Below are 9,257 nucleotides of genomic sequence, written 5' to 3'. Positions count from 1 at the left end.
TGTCGCTTTGTTTCCCATTGAACCGCCTTCCGATGTGTCCCGCCCCCTACCGGATGTAGAACAGTACTGTGAAATTCATTGTAACACATCAAATAAAGGGCTGTCTTTAGATTTCCATCTACATATCAAAGTGTTTGTACTGGGAGAAGGCAGAAAGGAATGGAGGAGATTTATACCCAAGGCGTCTGGATGGCCGAAGGTCTCCAGCAGAGGACGAAGACTCAGGAGAAATTCTGGCTTACGGTCACTCATATGGGAGACCCTAAAGCAGCCTTTTTGCTCGTCTTTCCTTTTACTTATTTCATCAACAGGAGAGCTGGGGTAGCGGTGCTTTGGACGGCAGCTATATCGGAGTGGTTAAACTTAGTGTTCAAATGGTAAGGCGTTTTAATGAAGCACGATTTGAATATTCCCGTCCAACTTAGTTTTTACACTTGCCATTGCGGTTGTATGTCTCATGCTAGCATGTTGCTACATTACATAGATAACTTTTTTCCACATTAAAATTGTTAATTATATATTCAAGACCGCCTGCACATGTTAATTTTTTTTCCAGTTTAAACAAATAAAAATAATTTTAGTTTAGTCTTTGCTTCCGGTACAGCAAAGTAGTACAACCCTGTATTAGTCCGACGTGAAACAGAAATGAGCGGAACCTTTGGGACCAGTTCAATGGAATTTTCCCCACAAACAGCCTGGAGTGTAACAAGAAAAGTGACGAAAAGAAACGGAAATTAAAAACAAGAAGTAACCATATAACATAAATGTGACCAAAATTGTCAACGGATTAAATTTTAGGAAAGCAACGATATGGATGGATAATAACAAAGTTATAAAATGCTTCACAAGGGGAGATAGGAAACAGCAAATAAAACGCTTAATAAGAAATAAAAATTAAACAACATAAGGTATATGAATACTGAGAACGCAAAGATAAACGGGAGAAATAAAGACTGACAATAATTAAATTAAAAAATGATTACTAAAAGAAGCAAATACGAATATAAAATAAAGCAAATATGAGAGACAACAAAGTGGTAACACGAAGTGGAAAGAATGCTCGTAAAACGTCTCTTTTAAGAAATGTAAAAGATGATAATGAGCTAAATCAGGCAGATTGTACCAGAGAAAGGGTGTCTTGACAGAAAAAGCCTGAACACATTTGGTTTCCAGCCGAGATTATGGGGTGGCCAGAGCAGCCTTAGCTGAGGACCTCAAGATTTGAAATATACTTTGGTGCGAACCTGCATACTAATAACATTGTTGTTACAATGTTATTACAAAATAAATTTGTCATTATAATAAATGCATTTACATTATACCATTAAAAACTTGAAATAAAACAAGATAAATTTAAGGAAAACATGCAAAAGACAGAGGAACATGCATAGAAAAAAATGAAGCCCCAAATCCTCAACAATTATTAACGAAAAAAAGGAAAAAAACAAAAAACATTAAAAATGTACCAAGTAGAGAAACAATACAACTAAACTACTATGGACATAATATAGGTTTTTAAAAGCCATGTATTATTTTGATTTAGATATTTCTGATTACACTAATTATTTTCTGCGAGTGTTGATGGAGAGGTATAGAGAAGCCAAATATAATACAGTAAGGAACTTTGAACTAAATAAGATCCAGTAAAGTAAAAAGAAGAATGAAGAGTAAATATGTAGAGGCTTTTGGAGAAAAAAAATGTCTTAGATTCAACAAGTAAAAAAAAGTTATTAAATGTAGTAAAATATAGTGAAGCCATGACCTTGAATGTATTTGTGTTATTTGGGGTGTGTGTAAATGTATTTATATATCATATTTATTTTTAATCAGGTTGCTGTTTGGAGAGAGGCCATTCTGGTGGATCGGTGAATCGCGTCTTTTTGTCAACAAGCAACCGAAAATTCACCAGTTTCCGTCCACCTGTGAAACAGGCCCAGGTTAGAAGTTGTCTTAGAAAAATAGACTGTGTTTGAGTCATAGCCAATGTCCTTAAATCATCAAACATTCAGATCTCCAAGTCCAAAGTTGGCATCTGTTTCTCAGGCAGTCCGTCTGGACATGCGATGGTGACAGCAGCAGTCTGGTGGGTCGTTGTGTCCTCGCTGGGGTCCTTTCTGTACTCCCGTACTCACAGGTACGTCCCTGTTTAAGCTAAATCCAGTGCAGTATGCTGCTTTGGCTCTAAAAATGAACAAAACTGCTGCACATTGGAACTACTTTTAAACAAATCTCTCCTTTTCTGAATCCGGAGCGTTCTGTTATCAGCTGCTCCCTACGTCCTTTATGTGGTGATGCTTGTTGCAGTTGGAATCTCCAGGATTTTTATCCTCGCACACTTTCCTCATCAGGTCGTTGCTGGCTCCATTACAGGTCTGAATACATATTATGCAAAAATCATATTTCTGAAAAAGGCGGGGCACTTTATAAAAAGTATATTAAAAGCCAAGTGCAGTGATCTTCAAAGTGTAAAAGCCATTTTTGTTTGATATATGATCACAGCTGCAAATCATACAGGTTTAAATTCAAAATACACTAAATATTTTCACTGACTGACTCTAATGGATTACAGGCAAGCATGTTTAAGACCTAGATTGTGTAAATATGCAGCTGTGCTGCAGAATGTGATTTGCTGAAATGATTGATGCCCCTCCTGAAACAGGTGTCCTCTGGATCAAAGCATTGGTTGCTCCAAAACATTATTCAGTGTTAATATTTCTAACACAATGTAGAACTAGTGCACTCCATCATCACTTGTGCTGGTTTTTGAGCTGCTTGCTATCAACTATCCATGCAATTCTACAGGATTTTTGTAGTTCCCAAAAAAGAATTTCATAATTGGATTTGTCAGACCCATAGGGTAGTTTTCCCATGTGTGCAGCTTAATCTGATGAAATGCTCTTGTCAGGTTTCATTCTGGGGATTGTCCTGAGCTGCAGAGTACCAGAAGGTCGCCCCCTGCTGTTTTTCTTTAGTTTAAGCTTTGGGCTGCTGTTCGGAGCTCTGATGCTCCATGCTGGATTAAAGCAGCTGGGAATTGACCTCTCTTGGTGAGTTACTCTATTACATTAATGTTAAATCAGTGAGTCTGATCAGTATATATTGTGATAATATAAAGGGACTTCCTTCCATGACCAGTCATGTTTTTGATTCAACAGGTCTATTGCTTTGGCCAAGAAATGGTGCAGCCATGCAGAATGGATTCGTTTGGACACAGCCCCATTCTCCTCTCTCACCCGAGACTGTGGGGCCCTGTTGGGTTTGGGGCTGGCACAGTACTGGAAGCCTGGTGGATGGTCTCTACCTTGGGCTCCCAGAGCTTTGTCTATGGCTGTATCATCCATGGGTCTTTACCACGTGAATCGTCTACCGCTCCCGGTCCGACCACAGGGCCTTTTCTACAGCCTGTTCTTTGTCAAATTCGTCCTAGTGCCTCTGATCGTTATGGTACTTGTGCCTGGGCTGGTACACCTGTTAACATTCAAAAAAAAGAAAGACTAGAAGAGTTCCTCCACACATGATGTGCACATTAAACACCTCCCAAAACTGGAGTTTCCTTCAGAGTTTGTATAAACACATTTAATGTTTAATGTTCACTGCGTTTCAGAACCATTTTGATGGGTATGGGTTAAGTTTAATTTTCATGTCTTAAAATTCACTAAACAATGGCCTTTTATCCAGTCTGTGATCTGTGTTTTTCCTTTTATTTGATGATTTTTAAAGTGCCGGTATTGAGACATTGTGGCGCAAAGTACGTTTCTAGTGAATCTAGTGCAATCATAAGTGTTGTAAATACTACAGTATTTTTGCTAAATATCGACTTTATTGGGAAAAGTGCAACTTTGTTTATGTGCATTTTGTGTTGTTTGAATCTTTACGAGTCAAAGATTGTTACCGAGGTTTAAAACCTCAGATTTGCGACTAGTGAAAGGCAAAGAATTTGAACATTGTGCAGATGTCTGATGCTCAGTTTTGTGTTATTGCTTTGTGACCAAAAACTTGAAAGCTACATTCCTATGTTATTCCCAAATCAGTAAAAAATAAATGATTGACATGCAGGGCGTGTTTCAGTTGGTAACCATTTATAAATATGTTCTCCTTTTTTCCAATACATATGTTCGACTGTACAGATTACAATCAGTTATCATGAGATAAAAACACATTCTTTTTTATTGTTTTTAATTAAACTTCACAGCGATCTGAAAGCTCACATTTACAGACAAGAGAACTCTGCTCAGCAAGCAAATATGTTAAAATAAAATAAAAAGAACTTTTTTGTCTGGCGTGGTTGAGGGAAAATGACAAGGATAAGTTCAGGGGATAGCAGTCTCCTCATCTTAATCCAAACGTTGTACCACACACACCAGAGACACTGCTATACATGTTTCTGCTTGAGGTCATGGAAAGAATAGAACATGCATCAGACTATTTACAGCGAACTAATATACACAGATAGCTTGAAACCATACACCCTCAAATAACCTCAACTTAAAAAGTCCTGTTTAAATTAAGTATAATACAGTTTATACCTTCATTTCTGTAAAGTTAAGTAGGCTTCTCTCCAGTAGCAGGTGAAACTGAGGACAACTGTCTCCATTTATTCTTTATCAGACATCCCAAATAAAATGTTACAGACAAATAGTCTATAGTCATTCCCACATATATAAATTACTTGAATATTTTCATTATTCATCATCTCTATGACTCAAACTCCAAATTACAGAGCTCCTGGATACTGAAATCTCAGTCTTTTGTTGTTGCAGTAGGTTTGATTTATTTAGAAGACGTGTGCCAGTGGACATGGTGTCAAAACCAGTGATTTAGAGTTAGAGGAATATATTTTTATGAGGTGGAGTTACTTAAATATGATTTGCCTCTCTAAACAGACAAACTATCTAACAAACCTGAACTGGACAGAGTGAAGTATCTGAGCCAATACATACTACTTGTGCTAGAAAGTCTATATATCATCCCAGATTCTGAACATTGTCATTCACCACTGCATTGCAATTCACATAATAAGTGTCTGTCGTAGTCTGGTTAGCACTGATCAGAGATCTGACCGATCACACGCCCACTTTCACTTACTCCTAATGCAACAATCGTAACAACAAAGTAAGTAAAATACATAAAGTGCACCCTTAGTTAAGACCTTGTCAGGCATTTTAGTGCAGAAGTGGCTGAATAAAAATGCACTATGATTTAAAAGAAATCATAAAAACAATGCAGAAGAAAGGGAAAGGTTGGTAACAGTGGTTGTGTATGCATTTGCTTGCTTTTAGTCGCTGAGTACTTTCCACCATCGCTCACACGGAGGAGGGACAGAGGCAAACTTTGATTTTTATTTTTGTGCCATTTGATAAAAGCACCCAACACAGGACACTCTACTCACCACTGACCAGCATCACGGAGTGAAAGACGAGTTGCAGCCAAAATAATTTGCTATTATTGCCTGACAGACAATACATATTTAATTACTGTGATTATCGACTGATATCATTTAAAAGAGGGTGAAGATTTGTTGCTCTTCTGCTTTCTCCTTAAACTCTTTTGGTTTGCTGATAGAACAAAAGATGTTGTGAAGATGTTGCTGGGGAAGTGGGAATGATAACTTTATCATTTTCTAACTAATCTATCAAAAAATAATCTGCAAGTTGACACATTCGCTTGCATTATATTATAGCAAAATCCTTTTTATTCTGACACAACAGAGGTAACTTCATCAGTCAAAGTTTGTCTGTGTCCCTTGTCCACCGGTCGGTTTTCCACATCCGTATGACTTGCAGTGTGACACAGAGGCAGGGTTAACAGAATAAAATTCAAAATGCAAACTATGTTTTGTTTCTTTTTATGTACAATATATAACTTAATTATAAATATTGTCATTTTTCTCTAAGTACTGAGTTGTTGAGCCATTTGTATTTTCTGAGCAATGTACAGTATTGAACATATAATATTGTATTACATAGAATAGAGCCTACTAGCAACCTTGGTTAAGAGCACACTTTGAAAGAACAGAAGATGGATACAGAGTCCACAAGTAGAGTCCGATGGGTAGTACTTTCACTCTTGGAGTCCCACCTGATGTGGTCACACGTGCCACGTGTCGGAAGTGAACTGGTCTCTGATATAGATTAGAACTTGCGATCCTCCTGTTATCCTACCTGTGTGCAGATTATGATATTGAAAGAATCACTTCTCACCGTTATGTTTTTCATATAAGATAATGTCTAATACCCTAAAGTGTGTTTGTTGGCTTTGTGGTTTTCTTTCTCTAGTGAGTTCGTTGAGATGAGTTCGTCCATGACACACACACACACCCCGTCACATCTTCTGTCGAGCTAAATATTTTTTACTCTCTCAGTTCCACTAACAAGCCCAGTCCAACCATCCAGTCACAGACAGCCCATCACACATTCGACTCCACAAATGGTCTCTTTGGTTTGATGGGGGAGGTGGGGCCTTGGGTCCGGGAGTCACGCGAGAGCTGTCGGTACATGTTGTCCTGGTAGGCCTGTGCCACGGGCAGAGTCCTCGCCACCTTCACGTCTGGGTAGGTGGGCACCTGGCTGACCCGTTCCAGGATGTCCCCACTGCCACGGGAGCCATTGGCCAGCTTTCCCAGAGAGGGGGGCTGAGTCTGGGAGTAGTAATCCTCTTCTAACAGGTGTCCGTTTTGGGCGTTGTTGGTCTTGTTGTAGTAGGCAATATTACCCAGTGAGGCGGGGGGACTGTAGGTGGAACCTTGCTGGACCAGCTGACCGGGGGAGGTGGGGCTGATGGCAGAGTCCATAGATGTCATTGCCCTGGACCGTGAGGGCTGATGCAGGTACTGCTGAGTCCGAGCCGTCTTGTCTATGATCCCCATAAAAGGCGTATTGCGGGAGCGAGTGGTCTCTCCCTGATACAACCCCCCACCACCCTGGGAGGGAGAGATGGGAGAGATGTCATCACAGGTGCGCTCGTATGTGGCTTGTAAGGGGATCTCCATCTGCTGAATGGAAGAGGAAGGCCTGAAACCCGGGGCTAAATTCGAGGTGGATCCAGTTGAGATGTTGTTGCTGGAAGGTGAGAATCGAAGGCCTACACTCTGAGAATGGATGAGAGGCCTAGGGGTGGGAACATGCTGCTTCATTTCAGTAGTATTGGCACTCACAGGGCGTCTAACCATATGGGGGATCTCGGGAGAGCCCAGCTGGCAGGGGGGCATGGCATTGGCACGCTCAAGAACGTGTTCAGAGACTGGGTAGTAGGCGGCTGACTGGCTGCGGCTTATCTGAGGTGTCTGGCTGTAACGGATGCCCCCCGGGCCCCCACTGCTGGCGCGGTAGGCAGAGGAGGGGCGCTGGGGTAGCTCATCCTTCAACAGGCTCGACTCCATAACCCCTCCTCGGCCGCCGTGCTGACAGAGGGCCCCAGAACTGAGGCTGGCCTGGACTTGGGACATTGACCGTCCATCCAGTGAGGGCTGGTACACCAAGCGGCTCTCTACGTCCACTGAACCCCCTTGATAGCGACCACCCATGGAGTGGCCCATCTGGCCACCATAACTACTATTTCCCATTACGTTGCTGGGCTGGTTTGTGCGGACTATTTGGGCTATGGAAGGCTGCAGACGGAGGCCTTGGGCTTGGTGGTGTTGCGAGGATAAAGAGGGCTGCGAACTCAGCTGGAAAGAACGTTGGCTGCTCATCTTGGAGAGGGGAGATTTGGGTCTTCCAGGAAGCTGCTCTGTCTGATAGCGCACAGGTGACCCAGACTGAGACCTGTACAGACAAACACTTTCTAACGGTGGACTGGCTCTATACTGAGCAGCCCGACGTAAAGGGGAAGGCGGTGGGCTCTGGTGATCCATCCCCTGACCCCCGGTACCCATAGGAGGTGGACTGAAGCGGTAGGATGGCTGATGCACTGGGGAGGTGTGAGGGGGACTGTGTCTGTAATGGGAGTTCTGATGTGTTGGAGAGAGGGAGGGCGACGTGGGCTGGTAGGAGCCCCGAGTTGGGGAGGACATGGAGGAAGAGGTGGGGTGGTATTCATAGGGCTGGCCCATGGGTGAGCCTCCAGCCAAGTAAATCTGATCTGGATGTGTGGGGGAGAGGGGTGGACTCTGAATTATAGGAAGGCTGGAGGGATTTGTGAGGGACTCTGGTGGGGGCAGACCCATAGACATGGCTTCCAGCTCCTGCTCCAGGTAGTCCTCATCCTCAAACAAGTCCTGTACGGGCTCCATGTCTTCCAGACGGGGCTCTGGTGGAGGGGGGAGAGGCATGGACAGAGACAGGGAATCCTCCTCTTCTGGGGGAGGTGTAGGAGGGGGTGAGGGAGGCGGCTCCAGCTCCAGGTCCTGCTGCTGGTGCTCCTCCTGGTTAAGCTGGTGGAATTCCTCTTCCACCCTCTGGAGCAGCCGCTGGATTTCTCTGTTATTGGGGCACTGCTTTATGGCTTCATTCAGGTCCTCTAAGGCTTCGGGAAATTGTCTAAAATAATAGAAAATAAATAAATAAATAAAGTAAATTACGCAAAACTGTAAAATCTGGGGGAAGAATATAGAGATCCTTTAAAAAGGAAGACCACCGAGAAAGGGGTAGGGAAAAAGGAAAGCATTCTTCTGATCTGTACAAGGATAAAATGAGTGTACCTGCTGCTACGCTTGGCGCGTGCCCTGGCGTAGTACGCCTCATAAGATTTTGGTTTCAGTTCGAGCGCTTTAGTAGCAAATTCCTCAGCCATCCCAAAGTCCTGGAGAGATTAAGCACAGGAGAAGAATAATGAACACTACAGAACAGTGAGAGAAATTGACATGTGGCCAATAGTATCATTAACCATCAAAGGCTTTAGTAACATCCTTCAGTTTTAACATTTTAGTGTTTTTCACTGTTGCTGCTTTTCTGTTGACTTACGTTCATTTTCCTTCGACATCGGGACAGGTTGAGGAAGAGCGATACTTTGAGTTCCCTGAATGTCTTAAGGTCCTCGCTGAAGCCTTCGCGTGGAAACTTTTTGAGAGCGTACTGATAACGCTGTGCAGCCTCCTTCACCTTCCCCTTCTGTTGGACAAATACAAAAAGATATATCTGGCTTATCCTTCATTTATGATATACACATATATACACACACACACATATATATACACACACACACATATATATACACACACACACATATATATACACACACACACACACACACACACACACACACACACACACACACACACACACACACACATATATACATATACATATATATATATATAT

The 9,257-nt window shown here is 42.3% G+C and overlaps 2 protein-coding genes across 18 annotated transcripts in view; one reads left to right on the top strand and one right to left on the bottom strand.

Moving 5' to 3' along the window:
• Nucleotides 1-49: 49 nt before the first annotated feature.
• Nucleotides 50-3,502, top strand: g6pc3 (glucose-6-phosphatase catalytic subunit 3). Its single transcript, XM_063482675.2, has 6 exons — nucleotides 50-377; nucleotides 1,831-1,937; nucleotides 2,044-2,134; nucleotides 2,252-2,370; nucleotides 2,906-3,047; nucleotides 3,156-3,502. The coding sequence occupies exons 1-6, from the start codon at nucleotides 160-162 to the stop codon at nucleotides 3,496-3,498; spliced, it is 1,020 nt and encodes a 339-aa protein (XP_063338745.1). The 5' UTR covers nucleotides 50-159; the 3' UTR covers nucleotides 3,499-3,502.
• A 2,897-nt stretch (nucleotides 3,503-6,399) lies between these two features.
• Nucleotides 6,400-9,257, bottom strand: part of tanc2b (tetratricopeptide repeat, ankyrin repeat and coiled-coil containing 2b) — a 167,549-nt gene continuing 164,691 nt past the window's right edge. For all 17 annotated transcript variants that reach the window (XM_063482665.1, XM_063482666.1, XM_063482667.1 and 14 more), the window contains 3 exons: nucleotides 8,901-9,047; nucleotides 8,639-8,739; nucleotides 6,400-8,477 (listed from right to left, as the gene is read on the bottom strand). In XM_063482665.1, the coding sequence (XP_063338735.1) occupies nucleotides 6,407-8,477; nucleotides 8,639-8,739; nucleotides 8,901-9,047 (2,319 nt within the window). In that variant the 3' untranslated portion in view covers nucleotides 6,400-6,406. The remainder of the gene's footprint in view (nucleotides 8,478-8,638; nucleotides 8,740-8,900; nucleotides 9,048-9,257) is intronic.

The sequence above is a fragment of the Pelmatolapia mariae genome, linkage group LG8, assembly GCF_036321145.2.
Source record: "Pelmatolapia mariae isolate MD_Pm_ZW linkage group LG8, Pm_UMD_F_2, whole genome shotgun sequence".
Classification (NCBI taxonomy): Eukaryota; Metazoa; Chordata; class Actinopteri; order Cichliformes; family Cichlidae; genus Pelmatolapia; species Pelmatolapia mariae.
This window is presented reverse-complemented; position numbering and strand designations above follow the sequence as displayed.

What these genes read in the sequence shown, in the direction of transcription:
- g6pc3 (XM_063482675.2), top strand. Translation starts at nt 160, where the DNA reads ATGGAGGAGATTTATACCCAAGGCGTCTGGATGGCCGAAGGTCTCCAG. An exon ending in TTAAACTTAGTGTTCAAATG is followed by an intron (nt 378 to 1,830) that starts GTAAGGCGTTTT and finishes ATTTTTAATCAG; the next exon opens with GTTGCTGTTTGGAGAGAGGC. An exon ending in CTGTACTCCCGTACTCACAG is followed by an intron (nt 2,135 to 2,251) that starts GTACGTCCCTGT and finishes CTGAATCCGGAG; the next exon opens with CGTTCTGTTATCAGCTGCTC.